The sequence below is a fragment of the Micropterus salmoides genome, unplaced genomic scaffold (genome assembly GCF_014851395.1).
Source record: "Micropterus salmoides isolate LMB-PRFRI ecotype aquatic unplaced genomic scaffold, ASM1485139v1 Ms_hic_scaffold_3, whole genome shotgun sequence".
Taxonomy (NCBI): Eukaryota; Metazoa; Chordata; class Actinopteri; order Centrarchiformes; family Centrarchidae; genus Micropterus; species Micropterus salmoides.
This window is the reverse complement of record NW_024042261.1, coordinates 18,599,242-18,624,751: the sequence shown is the minus strand read 5'-3', so window position 1 is coordinate 18,624,751 and position 25,510 is coordinate 18,599,242. Positions and strand designations below refer to the sequence as shown.

The 25,510-nt window shown below is 40.4% G+C and overlaps 4 protein-coding genes and 1 long non-coding RNA gene across 7 annotated transcripts in view; 2 read left to right on the top strand and 3 right to left on the bottom strand.

Moving 5' to 3' along the window:
* Positions 1–8,556, bottom strand: part of inppl1a (inositol polyphosphate phosphatase-like 1a) — a 31,171-nt gene extending 22,615 nt beyond the window's left edge. Inside the window, exon 1 of the mRNA XM_038694304.1 lies at positions 8,337–8,556. Within this exon, the coding sequence (XP_038550232.1) occupies positions 8,337–8,518 (182 nt within the window). The 5' untranslated portion in view covers positions 8,519–8,556. The remainder of the gene's footprint in view (positions 1–8,336) is intronic.
* Positions 6,240–8,928, top strand: LOC119883581. 2 transcript variants are annotated; one of them, XR_005440685.1, is made up of 2 exons: positions 6,240–7,219; positions 8,387–8,928. It is a non-coding gene; the product is annotated as an uncharacterized LOC119883581 (long non-coding RNA). The 2 variants fall into 2 exon arrangements; XR_005440686.1 differs by lacking the exon at positions 6,240–7,219 and adding an exon at positions 7,322–7,507.
* Positions 8,929–13,085: 4,157 nt separating this feature from the next.
* On the bottom strand, positions 13,086–18,906 carry folr (folate receptor). 2 transcript variants are annotated; one of them, XM_038694301.1, is made up of 5 exons: positions 18,774–18,906; positions 14,577–14,709; positions 14,216–14,404; positions 13,746–13,881; positions 13,086–13,418 (listed from the first exon to the last, which is right to left on the bottom strand). In XM_038694301.1, exons 2-5 carry the CDS (start codon positions 14,703–14,705, stop codon positions 13,150–13,152), a joined length of 723 nt encoding a protein of 240 aa, XP_038550229.1. In that variant the 5' UTR covers positions 14,706–14,709; positions 18,774–18,906; the 3' UTR covers positions 13,086–13,149. The 2 variants fall into 2 exon arrangements, with proteins under 2 accessions (XP_038550229.1, XP_038550228.1); XM_038694300.1 differs by lacking the exon at positions 18,774–18,906 and adding an exon at positions 16,138–16,455.
* Positions 18,853–22,127, top strand: anapc15 (anaphase promoting complex subunit 15). The gene is made up of 4 exons (XM_038694302.1): positions 18,853–19,008; positions 21,041–21,100; positions 21,224–21,364; positions 21,636–22,127. Exons 1-4 carry the CDS (start codon positions 18,889–18,891, stop codon positions 21,681–21,683), a joined length of 369 nt encoding a protein of 122 aa, XP_038550230.1. The 5' UTR covers positions 18,853–18,888; the 3' UTR covers positions 21,684–22,127.
* Positions 22,128–23,248: 1,121 nt separating this feature from the next.
* Positions 23,249–24,791, bottom strand: tomt (transmembrane O-methyltransferase). The gene is made up of 4 exons (XM_038694299.1): positions 24,505–24,791; positions 24,229–24,425; positions 23,913–24,035; positions 23,249–23,703 (listed from the first exon to the last, which is right to left on the bottom strand). Exons 1-4 carry the CDS (start codon positions 24,788–24,790, stop codon positions 23,506–23,508), a joined length of 804 nt encoding a protein of 267 aa, XP_038550227.1. The 5' UTR covers position 24,791; the 3' UTR covers positions 23,249–23,505.
* Positions 24,792–25,510: the final 719 nt, after the last annotated feature.

Here is a 25,510-nt window from a genome sequence, read left to right as displayed (position 1 = left end):
AGTTTAAAACAGCAGCATGGAGAAGTGAGAGGAGAAGAGACAACACATACACCCTTTTTCTTGACCTCAGTGGATAGTGATGTGTGTATACATGTATGAGAATGAGGGGGGTTTAGACGCTGTAGGCAGCTTCAACCTGTTGCTGTCTGTCACAGTTGTGAGCGGGCTTTATCCTTACAGTAGCATGATACAGGAGAGCAGAACAGAGTTGAACACAGTGTTTAGACAAAGTTAAAGTAATACAGTACAAAATAAAGAATCAAAAAAACACATCATATATTGTGAGATAGAATAGAAACTAAAAGAAAATGATCTAGTCCTAGGATTTGTGGTGTGTTCCTTTTTGTCAACAACTGCAGGTCAAACTTCAGAGTCTGGATTGCATTTCTGATTGAACCACTCCCCCTAGCCAATCACAGATCAATGCTTTGACATTGTGATTGCACAGCTGTGACTACGCGCCTGCAGCCGCAAGCTGGAGTTTAATGATTTCTGTGCCTGCAGTTCATGTCTGCTCAGCGGACCGGACGCAAAATGTTCAATTTGCCAAGCAAATGTGATTTGTGTCTGTTTGTGTGCATACTGCATGTGTGTGTCATGGCTGATTGTCTGTATAGAAGTATGGGTGTCAGGAAGGCAGCGTATGCAAAACACTCAAGTAATGATTTTACTTCTGCTTATTTACAGTATGTCTATGTGTGTAGGGAGGGATAAATCCATGCCTGGAGTTCATCCTGCCCTGTCCACTCAGCTGTTTTTACGGTCTTTCCAGGTCAGTGTCCCACAGCAACTAAAACGCGGACTGGATTAAAACAGAAAAGTGCTTCAAGAGCAAACTGCAAGAAGATTTGTAGACAGAAGACAGTGACATGGGAATAAACACAGCTCAACATGTGTCTGACGTCGCTTCAAGTGTTGGACAATTAGCCGAGTTTTAAATACTTTCCAACTGTTTCCATCACATCTGGAAATTAATCCTGATGTATTTTAAATTTTTCTCGCTGTGTTTTAACCTTTAGACTATTTCCTTACTTAGGGCAATAATGTTTTTACAGGCTGCCTAATGTCAATTCCTGCTGTGTGGCTCTGACAATAAAACATAAAAGATGTCAATTTTTTGTGTTTGTTTTTTTGGTATTCTTGCCTTTATCTGGCAGCCCACAGAGGAGACAGGGGAAGACATGTAAGGTCCTGGCCCATAGCGTCAGAGCTAAATGATATAGTCAGCCAAACCACAATGACACCGAAAACAAAAGTTCCTACGTCGAATTGACTTACAAACAGCACATTTATCAGATGGTTGCCACTAATACTGCCATATTTCATGTCTCCACCAGTAAAAACAGTGAGTGAGATGAGCTGTTCCTTTATTCTGTCTGGCCTCTGGAACCATATCCGGATTTAATCCTGTCACATTATGAACACAAATGCAGGTCCAGTGGCACAGAATCCATACACAGGACTCTTTGCAGTGTTTGTGTGCGTTTGTCTTCCTGTTGGCAGCTGATGAGATTCTCTGCGGGGTAAATACTATTGTTTCAGTAGCAGCAAAGTTATAACGAGGGGAGGGAGACGGAGAAGGAGGGGTTTATTATGGGATAGACATAGACCCAAAGCATACAGTCTGTGTGTGTGTGTGTGTGTGTGTGTGTGTGTGTGTGTGTGTGTGTGTGTGTGTGTGTGTGTGTGTGTGTGTGTGTGTGTGTGTAAGAGAGCATATTACTCATGTTGTGAGGACATAAATCTGCTTACACAGTCATGTTGTGGTGGATTTTATGTTGAAGACTTGGTTTAAAGTCATGGTATGGTTAGGTTTAGGTGAAGGCTAGGGTTAGGGGTTAGGGGTTAGGTAAGTACTGGTTAGGGTAAGGAAATGAATGTTAGTCAATGTAATGTCCTCTGAAGTGATGGACACACGACTGTGTGTGTGTGTGTGTCAACAATAGCCTCTGTTGAGGGTAATGAGGCTGTAATAAATCAGCTGAAATGTGCTACATAATTTTTACTACTAATTCTACTTGTTATTCAAAACGTTTTCTGTGCCTGTTATCTGCGTTCTAGCCAGTCATCTCATACATGTGCAGGGCAAGATACAGTAAGCACAAACTCTATACACTGATGAGTTGAATCCAGGTCAATGTAGCGCCGCAACTAATGATTATTTTCATTATCGATTAATCAGTCAATAATTATTACAATAAATCTCACATCATTATTCCTTTAGACTTTAAAGGCAGATTTTTGCACCTAAGTGAAAGTTGAAGAAACCAAACGGTTAAATGTGGTTTAAAACTATTCTTTATGGTCAGAAAATGACAAACAGTGGATCATTTCACAAAACATTCAATAATGATAGATAAAAAAAAGATGAAAAAATCTTTTTCCACATATATAAAATGAAGTAGCCTAAAAATGTTTTTCAGCCCATTCTGTCCTCGACAAAAGAAATATCTTTATAGACAAATGAAGTACTAATTGATTCCTGATTCAAATAAATTAAATTAAACATTTATTATTTATTTACATATTATTTTTTTTTATATTTTATACATTTTATATATTTGTATGGAGGAAAATTATATCGCAATAATTACTGTTATCATTTTATCGCCCAGACCTAGTTAATAGTGGAATGAAGCTCCAGGGTCCTATTTACATCCAAAAACTGTACACTTTACCATGTTTGCTATCCAAACTTTTATTACGCCGGCTCAAACTCTCTTCTCTGTACTGACAAGTCCGCTGCACTGCAGGATTCAGGTTTCTTTGCCGGTGGCATTTGCTAGACAGTGACTGGCTTTCGAATTTCTCACGTACCAAATCTAGCTTGCACAGGGTACATTTGAATCTCAGATTATATAGAGAAGAGTACAACATCTCCCTCTTCAGAAGAGGAATGTGAAAACACCTCTCTAGTGACTTTGCACTGACACAAGTCAGTAAATTCAAGGTCTGACATTTTAGGGGACACAAACATACAGAAAAACACATTGAGTGGGGTCTTTAAAGAAAAGCATACATTTAAAAAAAATTCCCAACCCACTTACTCCACAAGGCAATAACACACACCCACTCACACGTCCTCCTGGTGAGGAATGTTTTCACAGAAGTGTGTACGTTTCAAACCATGCCTAAACCCTGACGTGTTTAGACGCGCTGCACTGATACTAAAGAACATCACCATGACAGGAAAAATAAGAAACAGTTCAATGTCTCTGTTGTTATCACACTGATGCAAACACACAAGCTTATCAAACCTATGTGACTTCACCTGATTCGTGGCATCTCTCTTGATGGAATCTAAAAATGTGGAGCTGGAAACATTAGAGACATTTTCTTCTCCTTAGCTTGCAAGCAGTTTTTCAAATATTACAATACCTAATCACACAGTGACAGTGAATGACAAAGCTTTAACATACTACATATTTTTCAAGATACTTTATTTGCAGCATCTGTAGCACATGAACACCAAACACCCTACACACACAAAAACTGAACACGCTCAACAGAAACAGATCAGCTTTAACTGTCGATCTGCTCATTTCCAAATAAAAGTGGTCACTTCATACAAAAATCAAAGTATTACCATAAAACTTGCATGCAGACACACAAAACCCATAGTCTGCGGACTGAAATGTACACTAAGAGGAAGCGAAAGGCGAAGGCTTGAAGTCAAACTGATCCTGAAGTCAGTCCTATTGCTGGTATTCCACCAGTTTATCTGGTGTTTATCACCTCAGACAACAGCAGAGTGGAAACACATCCTTAAAGCCCTCAAAAACAAAGTACACGTCTGTGTATGTAAGTCATGAGGGCAAGCTCAACAAGAAGCCATGCTCAGTTGAAAAAATAAAACCTTTTGGCATGTGAGGTTTTGTGTGCAGGGACCTAATAGATCAATGATCTGGGGTCCATGTTAAGTCACCACATTGACGTAAATGTGAGCCGAGCCTCCGCGTTGCCATCTTGCAGTCCTCTGGACAAAGACAATCTGACAACGATTATTTTAAGCTTGAAGAAAATTTCTCTTAACAAATACATCTTATTAATTTACCCATACACTCCAACACACACATACACACTTGTAACAAGCTCATTTTAGACAGTTTAGAAAGTTAAAACATACGAGACAAAGGAGACGATATTCAACATCAATGGGCGGAGACCTCAGCCTCGAGCCTCCAGTATGTCACACTGGGGCTGTGACTAAAAACAGTGCGCCATTCAGCAGTCTGGACCCTGTTCACGCTTCTGGTGAATCAGATTTTACTTCCTGGAAATGCATTTATTTACACAGTAATATTAGCACAAATTAAAAGAATGACACTCGTATGCTTGACCATATCATCTTTTCCTCTACGGCTTCAAGAGTTTTTGGGAAATACTGAGTCATCCTGTTCTCAATGATAGAAGGACCAACAGCTTGTTTCTGTCACACTGACCAGCCGACACTGGTCCACATGACCTGTAACTGGGTATTAAGCTGAGAAATACTTTGATATTTACTGCTTACTTTGTTTGTATTGTGAATGTTTTTATACAGTGAAACATAATTTGATAGTGTATGGATGAAGACTAGAAAGCATAATGATGTCCCAACAGATATTTTAAATACTAGAAGTGCCAGCTGAACAAGAAGACAGCTATGGTTTGAGTTCCCTTTACCATGGACTAGATCAACTAGAGGCTATTTACACAAGGCAATAACATGCGTCTTGGGTGATCAAAGGTGGACCGCTAATCATCAGTTAATTTATATTTACTCATTCAGCTGACGCTTTTATCCAAAGTGACCTATAATTGCAATATATATCAGAGGTCGTGCGCCACTCTCACACCAACGTCATGTATCCTTAACCACTGATTCATCACCACCCCACACTTCACACCTGACGTCACAATGCGTCTCCACACAAGGGACCACCTGTGAGCAGATCTCACCTACTTGCTCTATATGGAAATAAACACAACATTTCCATTTGCAAAGACCAAATGTGTTGGTGTTTTTAACCTGAATTTGATGAATTTACTGGAAAGTAACACGCTGGAAAAACAATGGGGTGCGGGGCAGGGCCTCACTGATTACTGTACAACAATACAACTTTATTCACTGATTTTGGTGAAACTGGATCATATTTTATGGAGAAAACATTTGATCTGCCTCAGCCCTCTGTTATTTACACTTTCCTTGTTGCAGCTATCCTATTCACTTTAAAGCTTAACTAAAGCTTTATTAGACAACTTGACGTGTGATTTTCAAAGCTTTGCAGATATTTAAAGAAAAAAAAAATGTAATGTTAATGAAGGACAAGTAGATAATCAGCCAGTGCCACACACCACAGCAGCTCGTTTGCAATGCCAATCCATAGACTGGTTTAACTTTAAAATTAAAAATAATCATAGTTATGATCCCTTTTTAATTCTCTGGGTATCGGAACAGAAGATTACCTTGCACATCTATAACCTGAGACAGGTGCATCAGAGGGGACGAGAAGGTCAAAAGTAAATGTATAAGCTGGCAACGTTTCGATACTAGATGAATGTCTAGTATCGAAACATTGCCAGCTTATAAATTTATTTTTGCAAGTTAGATAGTGTGCTAGAGTTTCTTTGCAACTAATTCTGTGGGTATCAAGTTACATATACAAACATACTTACAAAACTGAGAACAGAGAAAACTGCCTGTCCTGTTTTATTGAGAGGAAGACTACAATTCTCCAAACATGGCCACTGTTAGGGTTGAATGATACATTGTCAATAACATTCACCACAATGGCTGTGGATATGGCAAAAAATCATCTCCCGATGTAGGTCATTTCATATCCCAATAACGATATATATCCAGATATAGAACACTGTAAATTCAATGAAATATAGCATTTCCAACTGGAACTCGGGATAAGTGAGAACTTAGAGGGGAGAAATCCATCACCATGATAGAGTGAACAAGACACAGCAAGTAATGTAACTACTGTTAGCTAGGTTGTGGAATAGCAAACTGACAATACTTGCTGCTGCAAAGCTATCACGAGAGGAAGAGACGGTCCCAGAGCCGCACAGCAGCTCCAGATAGCGACACTACAGCTCTCCTGCTGCCACAGCTAACATCACAACAGCAGCGTGTCTTGCCGAACTGTAAAGTCAGCTGTATGTCATTGGGCAAGACATTTAATGCGCGACCCTGTACGCAGGATAAGCGGTTGACGATGGATGGAAGACATTAAATGTTACCTGACTGACACACACATCATGCTGGAACTGCTGGATAGTGTTGTGTGGATCGGTCATTATATTTAATACAATTTCCTCTCCGCCACACCTGCACGCGTGGGAGAAAGGACCGTGGTGAAGTTAGTTTAAAGTTGGACGTCCGATAGATACCAACGTCAAGCTAACTTCACCACGGTACAAAGCGCCGTTCCTCCACCAAATAATTACGGTAAAGTGTGGAATTTGCGAAACATTGATTGAGTATTGATCACGGCATTGAACAACTGCTTTATATACATCTCTAAAATCAGGGACATTTTAGTTATTTAAAAGATGCATATAGACTTTGTATGGTTAAATCATTGTATCTGTTGTTTTATATAGCCTACTGCAGTATATAAATTGCAAATATCTACATTAAAATCCAACGTCGTTCTTCATTGTTTGTGTATCCCAGGTATCTGGTACATCTTCTTAAATATCAACATAAAAAACCCAACATGTCCCAGCTTCTTCCACTACTACTACTACCTATAACCACTAACAGGGCATGAAGGAAATGATCAGAGTAATAAGAGGAACGAGGAAATGTTCACATTTGAATATTACAGCTGTTTTATTGCCATAATCCTGTTCCACGACTGCCAAAAAATCCAGAGCAGGTGATTTTCAATAATGAGAGTATTCTAGCAGTTAGCCATTTGTCTAAGAGTGATAGTAAAATAAATAAATAAATAATGACATTGATTGTAAAGCACAGTTTGACTAAAGCCTGTCAATAAGAAAGGAGGCGCATCTTGAAGGAAACTTTCTCAGATGAAACAAAGTCCATTATGTGAAAGGTGAAAGGGGAGAGGAAGGGAGAGGTGGAGGCGGAAACAAATCCGGAAACGGATGATGCATGGATGTGAGGAATGCTGCTGGTCATACAGTGACCTAATGAATTATGACGAGTGCATCCAGCAAAGAATCTCGGACCTAACTGACAAAGGGAAAAGACGTCTAAATGGTGAGTCACTGCAAATGAATGCACTCTGTAGTCTTATCATCAATAACAAATAGTGTTAGAACATAGAGAATGTACTGCTGCTGGTGTGCATGTACACACACACACACACACACACACACAGCATGGGGTAAACTATCAGATAGGGGATGTAGGTCGAGTCAATGTCAGAGTATCGTGTCACATGGCAAAGGCCTTTTAGTTCCTGCATCTGCGCAGTCGGTATAGTCTGTGCATCTGTTTAACGCTATGTGGGCACTGAAGGGGACACGTGAGTCATTTTGGTCATTGGTAAGTCTAACATCCCTTTTTCCACGGTTCATTTGACTCACCTGAGTCACTTTCAAGTGTACACAATACTGGGAGGTAGTATCTGTGCATAGAGGCTTGATCATCTGCCTGTCAGGTGTATAGGGACATGGTTTCTTTTACTCACGTCAACATGGAGGTGGTCAGAGGCAAAGCCTCCCCTTTGGAAATGAGGGTGGGCGTTTAATCACCTCTTTTAGCAATGAGGATGCCGTGCCCTCTAACTCCCTATGAGTCTTATACTGACATACTTCATGATATACTGTGTGTAACTGCTCAGCTTAGCCAGCTGCTTCACCACTGCACTGATATGATATGAAAACATCAGCATGGCTTCACCAGCCCGTAGATGCTTATATTTAAGTCCACCGCCATGCAGTTTCAGTGCCCTGTAAAAACGGCGCTGCAGGCGACCACATCAGACACAAGACAGGCAGCCCTAAAGTTGTCTGCCATGCTGAGGTTTCGCCTGCTGGGCAGACAGTCTCTCTCTCCCACTCACGGACTTACAGGAGAAAGTAAACAAATGCGTTATGGTTGAAAACGTGTTTAAAACTAGCACACGCAGGCTTCAACCTGATCTCACACAACAGCACATGATGCTGCTGCAGGAAAGTTTATGTACAGCTCAGAAAAGCTTGTATAGCTTGGCAGAGAAACAGCAGACTAGGCAGTGGCTTCAACACAAAACCCAAGACCCCCTGAAGACATGTGCTAGCTGTTCACTTAATTTAAACTGTCGGCAAAGCCATGTCGTTTCCTGGTAAACATGGGAAAAGCAGGCCGCACACACAAGTTAAGAGTTACTTACAGTACACACAAAGCGTAAGCCCCGTTGACACTCTCACTGTCCCGCACCAGGAAGCTGCCGTCTCTCCCGGCCCGAGCAAGCAGCTCCTCGGCAGCAGCTCGACTCAGGTCCCGGTGATACCACATCGGCGGTGCGGGCCCCAACGGAGAAACCCCACCACCTCCTCCACCACCCCCGGCCATGACCACAGCCCTTCAAACCGGGTTTAACTCAAGCTGCTTCCAGACTTCTCCGAAAACCTCCCAGCCCTCCTCCTCCAGACTACAGAAATAATCCAGTGAGTCGAGAGCCGAAAGACAAAGTAACTCGGCGTAAACGTTATTCCGACGGAGGCTAGGAGGCGCGAGAGAACCGACGACGGGGCTACAAGTTTTACATTTGTTAAATTACGCTGCTTGTGGCAGTTTCCTCAGTTCCTGAAAGGCTCGTCACCCTCCTCTTTCGCTTCCCAGTCCCACGGAAATCAGGGTATGTAAATCCACTCCGGAGACCGGGGAGCAACAGCGGGGAAGACCCGCGTCAAAGGCCGAGTGTCGCTATATACGACTTCCTGCTGGGCGTTTCAAAATAAAACAGGCTGATGATAAATTCACATTGAGACACTTTATTTCAGGAATAAAATCACCCAGTTTGTTTCCTGATATGACTTTATCTAGCGAGATTGACAGAGCTCTCTGTGAAGGAGGGATGGAGGGTTAGAGAGACACTGGGATGGCTAAATAGAGAGGGAGAGGAGGAAAGGAATGGAGGAGGGATGGAAAGTGACTACATTTACTCATCTACTGTACAAATTAGGTATACTTCTTTTCTCTTACATTCAAAGAGAAGATTTTCACTTTTTAATCCACTACAATTATCTGAGAGCTTTAGTTACAATATGCAGGTTCATGTTTTTCATGCAAAACATATGATCAGTGGGCGGAGCGATGGTTCAGTGGTCAGCAAGAAGGTCGTGGGTTCAAACACCGGTTTCCCTAGCCTTTCTGTGTGGAGTATGCATGTTCTCTCCGGGTTGATTGGTGACCCTAAACTGTGGTTGTCTGTCTATGTGTGGATAGACTGGCAACCTGTCTGATGTCAGCTGGGATTGGCTCCAGCCCCCCGCTGGAGCGACGCAGGATAAGTGGTTGACGATGGATGGACATATGATCAATAAATAATTGTTATAGATTGAACCACGCAACATTGTGTAAAATAGTTAGAATTAGGTGCTACATTAAAATGCTTTGTACACCTTAATGTATCTTTGGTATGTGATGATATACAGTATAATAATATAACACTCTGAAAGTACTTTAACTTTTAATACTTTAAGTATATTTTTTGTCATAATACAGTACTTTTAGGAAGGTAACATATTAAATGCAGGGCTTTACCTTGTACTTTAACAAAGAGGTATTGCTAGTTTTATTTAAATAAGTGATCCAAGTACTTCTTCCACACTGAAAAGGGGGAAATAAGGTTCAGTTCCCCCCTTTGTTGGAGTACCAACCAATCCTATATCCTGTCGGCACTTGGCATGTGCTCAAGTTTCTGTAGCTGCAAGCAGGCTTACACAATTTAGAATAAACTGAGGATTTTCTAGCAGATTAAAACCAAACTAAAACCACAACTATATTGCAGCTACCGATATCTCATGTATATCACCTTCTCTTTGCAAATCCTCAAATATAACCTTGTTTGCTCCCTCTTTGCTTTTTTGTCGTAACAGTTGTATCCTACATGGTCAAAGCCTTCACGTGTGCCAGAGGGCTTTCCTCTTTGAATATCAGTGTGACCTGTAGCCATAGAGGAGGCCAGGCTGCAGTCATTTCTCAACACAAGCGCCAATCCAGTTATGCAATCTTTTTCTTTTCGAGACCACACACACACACTCCCACAAGGTGTCCACCTATGGGCCAGACTGGCAACAGCCAACCCAACATTTAGAGACAGTTGCACATTATTCTGACCGTAGCCTTTTTTTCTCTCTAATTGCCCACAAAAAGTCTGACTCCTAAAATGTGGTACGGATACACGTACACACACAAAGCATGAGAGAGGTAGAGTTAAAGTGAGGGAGAGAGGGTGAGAGTTGGGCAGGGTGGTGTGTGTTGCCAATGCCCTCAGAAAAAGTGAGTATTAATAGCCACAGGGACAGCAGCCATCCCAGTGCTATTCCTGGGTATGGCATCACACTCTGTGTGTGTGTGTGTGTGTGTGTGTGTGTGTGTGTGTGTGTGTGTGTGTGTGTGTGTGAGTCGACTGTAAAAGACTGTAAAAGTATGTGGCTTAACAATATGTAAAAGTAAAAGTATGCTGCAAACTTCTGCATCTTTGCTAACACTGAAGTGAGAGTGCACAGTGAGGCTGTGATGCTCATTACAAACTCAAAAACCACATTGTTGGATGGATGAGTATTGGATACACAACTTTGCTATTCTTCAAATTTTGTAAAGTTGGGCTTGAGGGCGGAGCCAATAAAACAGACCATGTTGTTGCCTATACAGTGGCAATAGCGTCACTTTAGGCCTCTGTATCGAGGCCACACTACACTGTGTGGACATCACAGAATCAGTTTGTCAGGCTCAGCTTTACATTGTTGGACTTTCATTAGTCTAGTTTTACTTTGTCAGGCTTAGCGCTCCCTTTGCAGTTAGACGCAGCTACTCATAGTATTCTTAGCTATATATAGCTATATTCTACAGTATGTTAGCATATCGTTTGGCATAGTATGTCATCTGGAAGTTAAATATTTTCCAACTTGTAAATATTGTTCCTATCAACATCCAAGTTGGACTAGTAGTCATAGAATGCCAATTTGTTTCTATGATATCTGGCAAATGAAAATAATATGCATGCCTTAAATATTATGTAAGCATCTGAAAAGAAAACTAGAATGGATTTCTCACATCACCAAACATCTTCATAAAAGATAGCTAAAAACCTATGTAATGTTAATTTGGTAAATGTGCGTATTCTTGCCCTCACACATTATTGCGCAGTTCATGTGTGACTTACATTTGTGATAAGTAACACTTGCAGTCAGCAGCTTTAGATGCCTGAAGACAGTTCTTAGAGGTAAGTGGGGAAATATGTTTAAGGTGATGTAAACCTCAGTGTGTAAACTGATGGGATTATGGAAACAATTATTGGTGTTTGTTGAAACGGCTCCTATCAAGTTTTCTTTTAGGTGTTACCATGCTGGAGCACTGTTAGGCTCATATTTGGATAAAACCGTTGGGTGAGTTATGGCTCCAATATTACCAAACCTCTGCAACAGGATGGCCCCGTGCAAGGCCACCTCTCTATCTGTATGGGAGCTTTATGCACACTGTTCACACAGAGAAACGAGACAGGAAAGATTAGTCTGGGGTTCACAGCTGAACTTGCAATGCTAAATTATACAGTGTTATCATAAGGAAGGACACTATTATCAGCGTCAGAAACACAGCACCACCACTTTGACACTTTGTCTGAACTCTGTCAGAACGTGAGGCCACATTTTCAAAATATTAAGATACTGTCGACTGCATCAGTTATGTCTTTTGAAAAACGAAATTAATTATATATATCTTCAACTTATCTCTGACCTGCCAAGGTCCTCACTGGTCACATCTTGGTAACCAATCACAAGACTTATTCAAAGACCTGATAAAACACATTCAGACGTGGCACTGACACACGCACACACCCAGATAGAGATTGTGTGACAGATAAACACACTTAAACATATAGGGGAGAAAGAGAGACATTAACACACCCTTACACTCTCTCTCTCTTTCTTTCTCTCCCTCTCTCTGTCACACACTCAGGGGACTGGAACTCCATAATTACCAACCAGCGGAGCCCACTAACCACTAGCTGGCCCAGATTGGTCATGTGACGGTGTGATCACTGGGGCCCTGTATCACTGTAGAGAAACAGTTTGCCTCAGTGCAGATCCTGGATCAGTTTGACTGTTTCCTCTCTGTGGGTTGAGGTTATGAAGGGATTTTAAACTGATCCACAGAGAAATATCATCCCAGAGCTGTCTAGTGATAAAGTATGTGGCCTTCATGTCTTGTCCAGATGCACCGTTTAGTTTAGTTTGAATTTCTCTACCTACATGTTAAGTTGATTACTTTTACATTTCAGTGGTGAAACTATAATCTTGTTTTTGTGTGATTAATTCTGTAGGCCACTGCTGTATTGTTCATCCTGACGGAGAAAGCGATACACTGCATGTTCCCAAAAAAGGAGAGTTCATCAACTCTCCTTTTTCGCTGCTCAGTATTTCTTCAGCTTGATTTTTCCCATTTATTCATTTGCCAATGTCTGTGTAGCAAATCACAGCTTCATGAACACAGGCTCAGTGGTTGGCTGGAAAATAATAAACTAAGAAGGGTGGGAAGAAAAGCACAAGGAACTGTAAAACACAGATAAATGGACCCAGAAGAGTATATGGACTAGTATTCTGAGGCGGATCTGGATCCAGATGCAGATGAAAACATGTTAAAAATTTATTTTATTAATGTAATGTAATGTAATGTAAAACTATACAGCCCATGTGGAAATATACAGTAGACAGTGCATCTTTTTCTTTAGTAATTGTGCTTTCAACTAGGTTAGATATACATGTGTAGCACGCAAACATAATATTCAAGCAGAAAATCAACAATAATATATGTGAAACTGTACGCAGAAACAACAAGCAGTTCATTAGGGTGAAAACCAGAGTTATTATCAATTAAATGGCTCAGTGACTCAAAAGAGGACTGAAAAGCAACAAAAATTTGAAATCAGTTTTATTGATACCTCCAAGGTGATACAGGATTGGTCCAAGGATATCATTTTAGTTCATCTTTGCAGATGCGAAAGCCAGGAAAAGCAGCGTTGTCAAGGCAACGCTCTGTCGTTGCTGTGCGTTATTAAGGTAGTACTCCGCCACCTTCTTGTTCGGGTTTGGCCCGGTGAACCAGAGCTGCATGCAGCGGCCTGAGGTATTGGTGTAGGTGGTATAAAGGTAGGAGTTGGACCAGATTTGTTCACACATGGACTGGGGTGTAGGGTAAACCTCGGTCCACTTTCTGCATTTGCTGCCTTCAGGGCATTTGTTAATACCTGTAATGGTGGAAAGGGAGAGGGAGAGAGTGTTTATGACAGAGCAGGGGATTAGAAAGAGTGCAAATAACAATCACAGCTATTTCTCAAGTAATTGGATTTGATCTAAATTCAGTAATGGCCTAGCAACCAGTTAGAATAGTGTAGTGAAAGTGAGTGCATGGTACTGTGTGCATATAGTCATAAGGGTTGGCTTTATGTGTAAGATAAGTGTGTAAATGTGCATGCAAAGGTGTGTGTGTGTGTGTGTGTGTGTGTGTGTGTGTGTGTGTGTGTGTGTGTGTGTGTGTGTGTGTGTGTGTGTGTGTGTGTGTGTGTGTGTAGTACCTGAGTTCCAGTCCCATCCCTTGTGCCAATCAGTCTTGCAGGTGTAATCATTCTTGCAGTCTTCCCACCAATTGTGGCAGTCCTCCTTACAGAGAGGCACATCCAAGATACGCTCCTTACGCCAGTTCTGATCCACCTACACACACACACACACACACACACACACACACACACACACGCGTCTGACTCGTTTGTATGATCCATAGTTTCAGACCACAAGTCATATTTAGAATTAAACTCTTTTCCCTTGCAGTTAAAATGCTATGATCTGTCAGGTGAGTTATAAAGGTCTCTACAAATTAAACCTGTGTTATCTTTTAATTACTTTAATGAATAATGGCAAAATGCTAAACAGTACAAATGGATTTCACTATCCTGACCATATCCTGACAAACCCTCTCAACCTCTTATGCTGCCATCTAGTGTTGAGTCTGAGTACACACGAGAGACTGAGAGCACACAACACATACTGCTTGTATCCAGGGTCCCAAGTGTGGTGAGCACTCGTAGAAGCAAGTGTCTTGAATGAAATGTTTCTTGCAATCGCGGCTCATGGTGCCACAGTGATTCCAGTTGAAGTTGTACAGGTAGGATGTATCATTGTGGGCTTCTGCGCTGGTGTTGGCCATACAACATGCATTGTCACGCCACGGAGCACACTGGAAAGAGGAAGAGGAAAGAGGGGTCACTTCATCCTGCTGAACTGAAAATGTTTATTTTAAGTCCTGTGTCTGGATCGGCCGAGGGAACAGAAACGCCTGATGAGAAAACGGCATCACACCCATTTGAATGGTTTTATCTTTGATGTCTGGGGGCATTTGTATTCCTCACCTGGAGGTAAAGTTGTCCCTCAGGACCAGGCTCTACTTTGTGGTGTTTGCCGTCCATACACATATTGAGTTTGTCCAGACAGAGAGCGCCACTGGAGAGGGCTAGCAGCAAGGGCAGGACAACCGACATGGCTCTGCAGCAGGGAGGCATTAACATACATCAATGTGACGTTCTTGTGTAAAAAACAAGAAAAATAATGGGATGACAGCCAATTTACAGTGCTAATTCCTTGTCACGGGGGTGCCCTGTAACTTCTATTATGAGTACAACACACATAGGCGGTACTTTGTCCACCTCGGTCACTCCGTACCATCTAGCTGGCATTTGTCTGGGTTGTGATGGCCTGTTTCACATTTTAATATCTTCATTTAATAATTTTGGTGTTTCTCAACACCTGTCTAGACTGCATTTAGCAGGCCTATGATAAGGACCCAGAAACTCCCAAACCAAACCCAATCTATCTGGACTCCTTTTGTGGTCAAGTGTCTGGGGGAAAGCGCCGACTGTGGTATTGTTGCATGGGAAAGAAATGCTGATTTAAGTTTTTGCCAACATTTCCTTTTTAACATATTATTAGTGTATTATTATGTATCATTACAGGGCTTCTTTGAACAAAACAACCCTGACCTTGAGAGAAAGTAGAAAGTGTCTCGCTGAGTTTTGTAAAGGAATAATGAGTAGAAATGTAAAACAGGGTCATGGTTTGGGGTATTTTGCTAGAAACAGAGCTGCTGATATTCACTATTAGATTATATATTTGCTGATAAGTTAATGGCACTTTCATCTAGAATACATACTTTAGAGGCATGTAGTTCCATGTAGGTTATGACAAGTTGGCCATTTTTTAATTAAAAATTACAGTCTGACATACAACACCTAAAAACTCATCAACACATCTGGCAGACAGATAAAGTTAAGAATGACTCAAACTCATGACCATGACAGTCTTCACAAAATTTTCTATGTGACAAACTGGACAGAACAGAGTCACAGAAATGCAAACTTGTGCTACATTTGCCAATCCTTATAGGAAAATGTGGTCTTTTTTAAGAATTCTACAATTTTGTAATACATGTTTTCATATTAAAGTACTCCTATAGCCATATAAGATGTAAAACTGTCGTAAACAAAAGCTATTTACAGCTAAGTGTCAACTTAACCTGGTGATTGGTGTTGGTGTAATAACGTTAACTCACTATAAGATCATATTTGATGGGCACTGCCTCAGTGAAACATTTATTCAGGTGGTAAAATTTAAAAAACTTTTATTAAATAAAATAAAATAAAATCCTTCCCAAAAATCTGCATTGGATGGTTTTCACTTTAAAATAAAAGTATTTGTTTTATTTTGTTTCTTTTTCATTTATGTGACAAATGTTTGGGAAAAAACGCAAAGACACTGTTACCGAGAATCTATTTATACACCAGTGCTCCTGAATGTAACCTAAAACAAATCCAATGGAAAGCAGCTACAAAGACACTGTGAATCAAATAGTTTAACAACCATTTTAAGATCAATGAGAAGATTTTGTACAAGCAAAGATGATAAGATTCACTTTACCTTGTGAGATCTGGTAATGATTCCTTCCTGGAGGGATGATCCTACAAATCAGTATCTCCAGTCACCTCTTACACACGTGTCAAGACCAAACGAGACTTCTGCGCGTTTTTTGTGTGCGAGCATGTGAGGAGAGTGTGACTGAAAACAAGGTTGCCTCTAATACAAGTAAACTTTGAAAACATGCTGTACCCTCAATTAAATTACTCCAAAGTCTAAAGTCTGCCTTGTGTGTGTTCGTGTGTGTGTGTTTCTGAGATAGAGAGAAAGAACGAGTAAGCGGTAGTGCCTATACAATAATCTGTTTTATTATGTCTTACGGTGAGGAAGGTTTGTCTTATCTCAAGGTCTATCCTGCTCTCTCTCTCACACACACACAAACACACACACACGCGCGCACACTCCCACACACACACACACACACACACACACACACACACACACACACACACACACACACATACGCAATGGACATCTAGTGTGAAATGGCATTGTGACCTGGGTAAAGAGGTAGCAGTTAAGATAAGTTTCTTTCTTGTCTTTCTTGGAACTCGTGATGAAAATTTAAACAGTGTAAAAATGTGTGTGTGTGTGTGATGCGTAATAAAAATAAGGGTTTTGAATTTCTATATTTAAGATATGTCCACAAGCATCTTTTGTTATTAGCCTTGCTTTGGCAACTTTGGCAGCTTCAGTTCCTACATTTACCATATTCTGTGTGAAAAGAATGGGAATTGATTAGATACAGTTTTGTGTTTTAGATTTATTTACAATGCAATTAATAAAGTACAAAATAAATACTCTTAAGTAGTCAGGTTCACAGATAAAAGAAAATTCCCTTATAATGGTCATTTACTATGGTTCTCAACCCCGAACCGCCACTACAAACTTATACATTTTCATGATAACAAGTGTTCAAACGTATGTACACAGCAAATTGAGAAGAGTTAAATTAGTGAAATATGAATAACAGCAGAGTTAATAATAATTAAAATCCATTATATTTTTTAATTGATAGTAGTTGGTGTCAAAACCGAGTGTAAAAACAATGTGTCACTACATCAAACCTGTAAGTGTAATTGTATAAATATTAACTTTGAACTTCTTACTCTTAACTCTGATTCTGGCTTTTACACTTGAAGTGTTTATGTTACAAACACACAAGTGTGTGTGTGTAGGCCTACACACACCTGTATGCTGAAGCCAGGAGAGTCTTCATGAAAGCACTTCACTGACTGCTGCGAAACTAGGGAGTGTGGTCAAAATTTTGATCACGGTCAAAATTTTTACCACATTGAGCCATCATAACTTAAACTTATGTCTGTTACTAGCCACCCTAACACCTGTTTAACGAGCTAGCAGTTAGCATGCATGCCTAATCTGTTCATTAAGTTACATTTTTTAATGTAATTTAATCAAATTCTTTGAGGTGCAAGTGTTAAAATAAATGTTTTAAAACACTAAACATGACGGTCTTTATTTTGCAAACTTTACTTTACAAGTACTATTTTTTTTTTTAGGAATATGGAAGACCTATATTTAGAGCTTTAAAATGTTATGGGGCTAATACTTGTGTAGTTAACAAATTATCCTCTGAGAGAGTTAAAGTCAAACACTACATAAAAGTGTTAAGAAAAACACTGGTCGGTTTTAGGAAGTATTAAATTTTAACTCGATAATAGAGTAAAAATTTGACAAAATATAGACAATTTAAAAGTAAGAGTTTTAAATGTTGACTGTTAATTTTGCTTTAATTTTACTGCGTAGGCCTAGTATATGCGTGGTATCGCCTCAGACTACTTTTTTAAGCCTTTGCATGCTCCTGTTCTCTCAACTTCCAAGAACTTAAAAAAATAGAAATACCGCCCTACTGCTGCTGTATTTTCCTCCACCAACCAATCAACCTCTACACGTCTGTCCAGACTCATGTTATATATATAGTGAATACTTGAAATGTATAAAAGGTATAAAGTGTATTTTTTGGCTAAATGGAAATGTCAACGTTGACTTACAATTTCATTATTTTCAGTTTAGGCACCAAAATTACTTGGTTAGGTTTAAGAAAAGATCACAGTTTGGGTAAAATAATAACTTGACGTTGACTTTCCGCAAGAACAGCTTTAGCGAAAAGTCCTGTTTTTGTGTAAAAGGCCTTCGGGCAGAAAGGCCTGAGGACAAACTTCTGCCAAGTGCAGTCCAAGAAGAGGGTCATTGCTCAATATAATACCCCCTTAGAACCGCCCTAGATACTAGCCAAAGTACATTCTTGTTTTGCTTCACTTTCCTGTCTCTACTCCTGCCTCTCAAGCGGAACCTTTGTGAAGTGACATGGGACTAGAGGACTCCGGAAACATTTGCAGGTGAACATCAGCGGTTTCCGGTCGGATTTATTTTGAATTTTTTGAAAGCTGGAGCTAGGGATTGACAGGTACTTACACCAGCTATTATTTTGCTGTGCATTAAGGCTAAAACAGCTTATTATATTACCATATTTTTTACCTACAAGATTCGCGAAGGTGATATCACATTTTAGAGATCGGATATCATTAAACAGGACGAATATAAATCGTACTTTAACGACTGTTATTCTAACTTAACGTTACCGTGCCCCTACGCCAGTCTCCGACACTTTAACATACCTTATAACTCCTTCGTGAAGACCTGGGTGTTGTAGAGTCTGTGCTTTTAAGTTAAGTAGTGTATGTTTGTGTGAAAGCTGCACAAAGCTGGTTGACGCTGTTGTTCGTGTTCGACATGTCCACACTGTTCCCCTCTCTCTTCCCCCGGATAACGGAGTCCCTGTGGTTCAACTTGGACCGACCCTGTGTGGACGAGACTGAGCTGCACCAGCAGGAGCAGCAGCACCAAACCTGGGTAAGCACCCCTGCTGAAACACACGGAATTTCCTGTTGTGTTTTGGTAATCCATCCACTTGTGTGTGTGTGCGCGCGCGCGCGCGCGTGTGTTTATTTATTTATTTCCTCCTGTCATTTTGTCATTTATTCTTCGTTTTCTGTTTCACTTTGGTATTTTCCTCTTGTTTCTGGTCAGTTCCCTTCGTGCTCTTGTCATTCTTGCCAGTGTATTATTATGTATCATTACAGGGCTTCTTTGAACAAAACAACCCTGACCTTGAGAGAGAGGTTTTATCAGATCTACAAGCAGAAAAATGTAGAAAGTGTCTCCCTGAGTTTTTAAAAGGAATAATGAGTAGAAATGAAACAGGGTCATGTTTTGCTGGAAACAAAGCTGCTGATATATTGTATTATATATTTGCTGATAAGTTAATGGCACTTTCATCTAGAATACATACTTTAGAGGCATGTAGTTCCATGCAGGTTATGACAAGTTGGCCAGTCCTTCATTTTTTATGAAAATAACAGTCTGAAATAAAACACCTAAAAACTCATCAACACATCTGGCAGGTAGATAAAGTTAAGAATGACTCAAACTCATGACCATGACAGTCTTCACAACATTATCTATGTGACAAACTGGACAGAACAGAGTCACAGAAATGCAAACTTGTGCTACATTTGGCAATCCTTATAGGAAAAATTGGTCTTTTTTAAGAATTCTACAATTTTGTAATACATGTTTTCATATTAAAGTACTCCTATAGCCATATAAGATGTAAAACTGTCATAAACAAAAGCTATTTACGGCTAAGTGTCAACTTAACCTGGTGATTGGTGTTGGTGTAATAACGTTAACTCACTATAAGATAATTTCTGATGGGCACTGGGTGTTATACAGTCTGTGCTTTTAAGTTAAGTAGTGTGTGTTTGTGTTAAAGCTGCACATAGCTGTGGCCTGTACTATGAATCGGGGTAACTGGCTTATCCAGTTAACTTCAGGAGTAACTTTGTGACGTCGGGTCTAACTTCCTGATTGACCCGTACTCCGAAAGGTGGATATGTGTTACCCGAGGTCTGTTGCCATGGCAATTTACGCTGCATCTCTAAACTGCTCCAAGAAGGTTTTGTTTGTGGTTAATTCAAGGTTACCCTGCACGTGGATACACACCACATCTGTACCCAGTGTTAATGATGAGTAGTAGGATATTAACACACACCACTTGATAAAATATTTTTTGATTTCATCCTGACTTGTTCCACTGCGGTTGCAGCTGAAATGAAGTTATTGTTAACACAATAGCATTACGTTCATACAGCGAGCCCTGCAGCCTTGCAAAGTGAAGCTTCTCTCATAAATGTGTGACTATAATGTCAGAGAATATAATTATATAATATATAAGTTTTTTACTTGTAGATTAATCTTGGAAATTAAATTTTGTCTTGAATTATTACCCCTCTCCACTGGCTCCTTTTTTGCTACTACAATGGACCTTATATGCAGCTGTACCTTTACATCTTAATCATGTTAAACATAAAAGAAGAGCCCATAAAATATATAATAGCCTAGAGATTTGAACTACAATAAGAACACTGTGAAGATAATTAGGCTACAAGTTTAGTCAACGCGATGCAAACAAGCCTGCCTCGGCTGTCACAATATTAGATTTAGCCGTTAAACTGTCTTTAAACTCCTCATATCCTGACACAATCAACGTGCATTCTTCTGGAGAAAATACGGATCATGCGCCGTTGTGAAAAAACTCTGCCTGCACTGCCGAACACACCCATTTTATGCGAACGCTCAACAACTCCAATGAAGTTAACACAGGGTTAACACCTACTCAACTAACCAACATCTTATCCACTGTCGTAGTACCATTTAACACCAGTGTAGGTGGTCAGAGTTTGTCAGCCCTGAGTTTGCCTGATAACCCCGGGTTCACTGAGTAGGTTGAACTCCTTTCGTAGTACAGGCCACTGGTCTATAATCTGTGTCTCCCTGTCTTCGTGCTCATAGTTTAATGTGCAGCACTCTGTCTCTCCCTCAGCTGCAGAGCATTGCGGAGAAGGACAACAACCTGATGCCTATAGGGAAACCTATTTTTGAGGTAATGTGTTGCCTTTAGGATGTAATCAACAGATGTTAAGCTGAGTTTCACCATGCCATAGTATGAAACATACACTGCATTATTGCATTATTTCCCTCCAATTATGCCTTTACTGTGGCGCAGGCAGGATATGATGAAGAGGAAGAGGAGGACGACGAGGATGAGGAGGACAGCGAGGAAGACTCAGAAGACGAAGAAGACATGCAGGACATGGATGAGATGAATGACTACAACGAGTCACCTGATGACGGCGAGATAAACGAGGTGCTTTGATTTATGATTGGTCTTTTCCCTGCCCTGCAGCAAACGACTGAGGCCAACTAGATTGTAACATTAACATTGTTAACCGGAGCAAACATGTGGCTTGACGCTGTGAAGAAGTGGAAGGAATACATTTTCTAACAGCACCTGACTTAGATTTTGTTTAAAATATGTTTTCTAATTGAAGGCACACTTACTAAATATCAAAAATACACTGGAATTTATCTTAATCACACAAATAATAGTCTTAATCTGGCTGGTTTCTTTCTGTCAGGTGGACATGGAGGGACCAGACCAAGACCAAGACCAGTGGATGATTTAAAGACAATGTTAGTCTCCATGAAGCTGTCTTGCACTGGATTTCTACTCCCCATTTAAACATGACCCTTCAGCCTGGGGCATAGATCTATATTTTTTATTTGTATAAACAGGAAAGGAATAAAGAAAAATCAAGGATTATACAATGATATCCTTCAGAGGGAGTTTGGGTAAATCCAGCACGAGCGCCTCATGTCAAGCTGCAGTTGGCCTTGAAGGCGTGGGAGGTTGTTGGACATCGCTGTGAGTGTTGCTTCCTGGCACATGTCCACATTGTTAAAATACTCGCATGGATGTGTGTTTGCGCGCCTGTGCACCTGTTTTTCTTTCTTTTCTTTTAGCGGCAGTGTGTGAACCTGTCAAATACATTTAACCATTCAGTCCAAACAAAGAGTTTCCACAAGCCTCTCCTGCTCTAACACGCACACACACACACACGCACACACACGCGCGCACACACACGCACACACACACACACACACACACACACGCACACACACACGCGCGCACACACACGCACACACACACGCACACACACGCACACACACACACGCACGCACACACACAAAGTCTTGCCGTTTTGTAACTAGTCGGAGACACACCCACACAGTGGCAGCCATGGGCCAAAGCCCAGAGAGCTCTCGTTTAAACTTTGACCGTGTCAAATGTTCAGTCATGTGACACTACTCAGAGAGTCGCCAAACAGCTGACAGGGCACAAACAACAGTTCAGTCAGCGAAATAATTTTGTTACCTATGGTGGCGACTTACACATACTTCACCATATAGTCCAGTTCGGTTTAATTGCAGTGCCATGTATGCTGCTAATCTTTTGTTACAGATATCAGAACTTTCATAAAAGCTTGTGAAATAGTGTTATGTTCAGACAATGCACCAGTTCTTCTTGAAATACATTTTAATATTCTTTAGGTGTGTCAGAGATAAAAGTAGCCATTAGCATTGAAGAATGTTTATTGAAATATGAACTCACACAGTGCCCAGTGTCTCTCATGTTTATCTTAAAGGATTGCTTATCGTGGCTGAGATGTACTGAAATTAACAGAAGCCTTGACTATTTGCATCAATTTAAATCATTTTGATAAAACTATGTTTTTCTACAATTTAAAACAAACACAAAATGTAACATGGTAGTGAGGGTTGTGTGTTGGATTAAGTGTAATTCACTGTTAAGTGAGATACAAGAACTCCAGAGTCCAGTACTGATAAGTTGTAATCTGGTGTAATTTATGATTTGGGTGTTGCCAATGTCCCAAATTCACTTGATGTAAGTGAATGTAACATATAAAATATTTTAACAGGTAATGGTCACATACAATAGTTTTCAATATTAACCTTGTAAATACATTTATTATTACCAAAAATGACAATGTCATTGGGCTTCATTTGTGTGACATATTTAATGAATTTGCTCTTGTGGTCTTTTATTTTTGTTCAAACTTGGCAGTTTTGTTTAAATAAACATGGTATTTTTGAAGAATCTTCTGTGATATTTGTGTTTTTATTAGCTATTTAGCTGAAAGGAAGGGAATGACAGTGGGGGGAGGTGTCAAATGACAAAGATCCCTGGCAGACTAGTGGTCGCACAAGGGGTTACTAAATGATTACAATTTCTTTTTTCTTTCACTGAGATGCTACAGCTGAAAGTAATGTTTTAGAGAAGAATTTACCATCATCTTTTTTTGCAACCTTTCTTTAATCTCTATTTAAAACGTGTTTTAACACGGGCTATACCATCATCAATTCACCAACTCCCACTCCAAAAATGTGTATCTGGGTAACAGTGTGTGATATCCCAGTCTGCATGATCTACTTGATGCCCTGATACACCAGCTCAGCCATCCCGTCCCTGATGCCTTTGCTGTACTCCAGTGTGGCCCGGTGGACCTTCCACTGATATAGACCGCTCTTGCGAATGTGTCTGAGGAATTTTGGAGCCCCAGGGAACAGCACGTTGTCGGCCACGATCATGGATCCTTTTCCCAGCAGACCAGAGCCCTCCAGCATCTGCAACACACACAGAGGCAGTACCATGTTACTGAGAAACATAACATTTATTTAAGAACAGTTGCATTACTAAAGTACCTTAATAGTTTTTTTTTAACTACCGCAGTGCAATTTTTTACTTCCAACCAGCCATATGACAGACATGGCAATAAACTATAAAACAGGATTTTAATTCACATGTAAATGTACTAATGATTTATTCTAGTCACCTGCAGATCAGGTGCGTAGCATTTCTTCCAGTGGTCCATGAAGACAAAATCAAGCCTTTCCACACCATAATCAGACCGCAGCTTAGGGATCACCTCATCAGATGGGTTCACAATGAGCTCCACCTGAAGAATGCACAGAATGGATGTCTCAAAGGTAGAATACTTTCCATATTCAGACATAATAAAGAAATAAAAAAAGTAATAAATGTCCCAGATTTATGTAAAAACAAATAATGGTGATGGCATCAGGCTTTTATCAAAAGGCCCACAGTACACGTGCATTTAATAGATGGGTTGCATGTTTCTGCTCTCTTACTGTGTCATCGTCAAACCCGGCCAGGCGGATGATTTTCTCACTGATGGCAGCGTTCGTCTGGTCCATCTCGACACTGTAGAGCCTGGCACCCAGGGGCAGGGCCCGGGCGATCCGCACAGTGTTGTACCCGCAGTGGGAACCCAGCTCCAGCACTGTCAGAGGACTCTGCTCCGTCAGCAGCCGGTCCAGGATCTTCCCTACACACAGAGAAACCAAACATGTAAAACCATACTCATAAACAGATAAATGCTTGTGTACGGTAAATGATCTCCTCACCTTTTTTAGGCCCAATGTTGCTGATGAACTCCACCTTGCTGCACCAGACATCAAAGGTATCCAGAATACTATCTGGGTCTCCGGGGGTGGCATGAGTGAGAATATACTGGTAGGCACGTTCCTCTCGGGTCAGACCAGTTACACAGTCCCTCCATGCCCTGACCAGGAACGCACGATAGAACAGCACAAAGTAGTAGCGGTACCTGATAATCAGTGTCAGCAGGAGGGGAAGGAAGGCCAGAGCGATAGCAGGAGACACCATCGCAGCTGGTAAAGAAAAACGCATACACCCGAGTAGATTCATTAGACAATTATGTTCAAAAATGGAGGTAGAGTGTTGTTTATGTAAACTTACAATATGTATTTATACTTGTTTTAATGAGGTTGATGGCATGTATTCATGTACCCTTTAAACAAAAATTTACATGAATGTTGTTTCAGCAATTCACTGAAGCTGCTTCTGTCTCCCTACTCTGTTGCTTTTTCATTCATGGGCTACTTTGGTGTATTGTATTTTAAATCTAACTGTGCTGCCCTGCAGTGTAAGAAAGCAACAGCTTCTGTCTTGTTTGAAACTAGGATTTTGTCATTTCTGGTTGGCATTAGATGAGAAGGTAATATGAGAACAAAGGACAACTTTATCAGACAACAAATCACCTCTTTTTTTGGTAAGCTATCTGAACCTTGTATGTAGGGTCTCAGACACTAAGCACATACCACAATCAAATAAAACACGTCATCTACAGTATCATTTCTAACCTACATACAGAAAACCCTAAGAGCTAAACTACCCTAATACTAACTACCCAGTGGCCCCAAGAAATTCATCAGTTTAGCAGTTGTTAAATAGGTGAATGGATATGACAGCGCCATTTAAACAGTCCAGACTGCAAAGACTAATTTAAAAACTAGTTTTTAGTGCATGTCATCAGCATTTGATGTGTCAAAGTCATATTTCTTATTATATTATGCATTCACTTGAATATTGATGCCTTTCTTGAAAGGG

Excerpts from the sequence above, each read along its gene's own strand:
- folr (XM_038694301.1), bottom strand. The coding sequence starts at position 14,705 with ATGTCGGTTGTCCTGCCCTTGCTGCTAGCCCTCTCCAGTGGCGCTCTC. Across the intron at positions 14,405-14,576 it reads AGGGACAACTTTACCTCCAG|TGTGCTCCGTGGCGTGACAA; the intron begins GTGAGGAATACA and ends TCCTCTTTCCAG. Across the intron at positions 13,419-13,745 it reads GGGATGGGACTGGAACTCAG|GTATTAACAAATGCCCTGAA; the intron begins GTACTACACACA and ends CCACCATTACAG.
- anapc15 (XM_038694302.1), top strand. The coding sequence starts at position 18,889 with ATGTCCACACTGTTCCCCTCTCTCTTCCCCCGGATAACGGAGTCCCTG. Across the intron at positions 19,009-21,040 it reads AGCAGCAGCACCAAACCTGG|CTGCAGAGCATTGCGGAGAA; the intron begins GTAAGCACCCCT and ends TCTCTCCCTCAG. Across the intron at positions 21,365-21,635 it reads ATGACGGCGAGATAAACGAG|GTGGACATGGAGGGACCAGA; the intron begins GTGCTTTGATTT and ends TCTTTCTGTCAG.
- tomt (XM_038694299.1), bottom strand. The coding sequence starts at position 24,790 with ATGCGTTTTTCTTTACCAGCTGCGATGGTGTCTCCTGCTATCGCTCTG. Across the intron at positions 24,426-24,504 it reads CAACATTGGGCCTAAAAAAG|GGAAGATCCTGGACCGGCTG; the intron begins GTGAGGAGATCA and ends CTCTGTGTGTAG. Across the intron at positions 24,036-24,228 it reads CCGGGTTTGACGATGACACA|GTGGAGCTCATTGTGAACCC; the intron begins GTAAGAGAGCAG and ends TGCATTCTTCAG.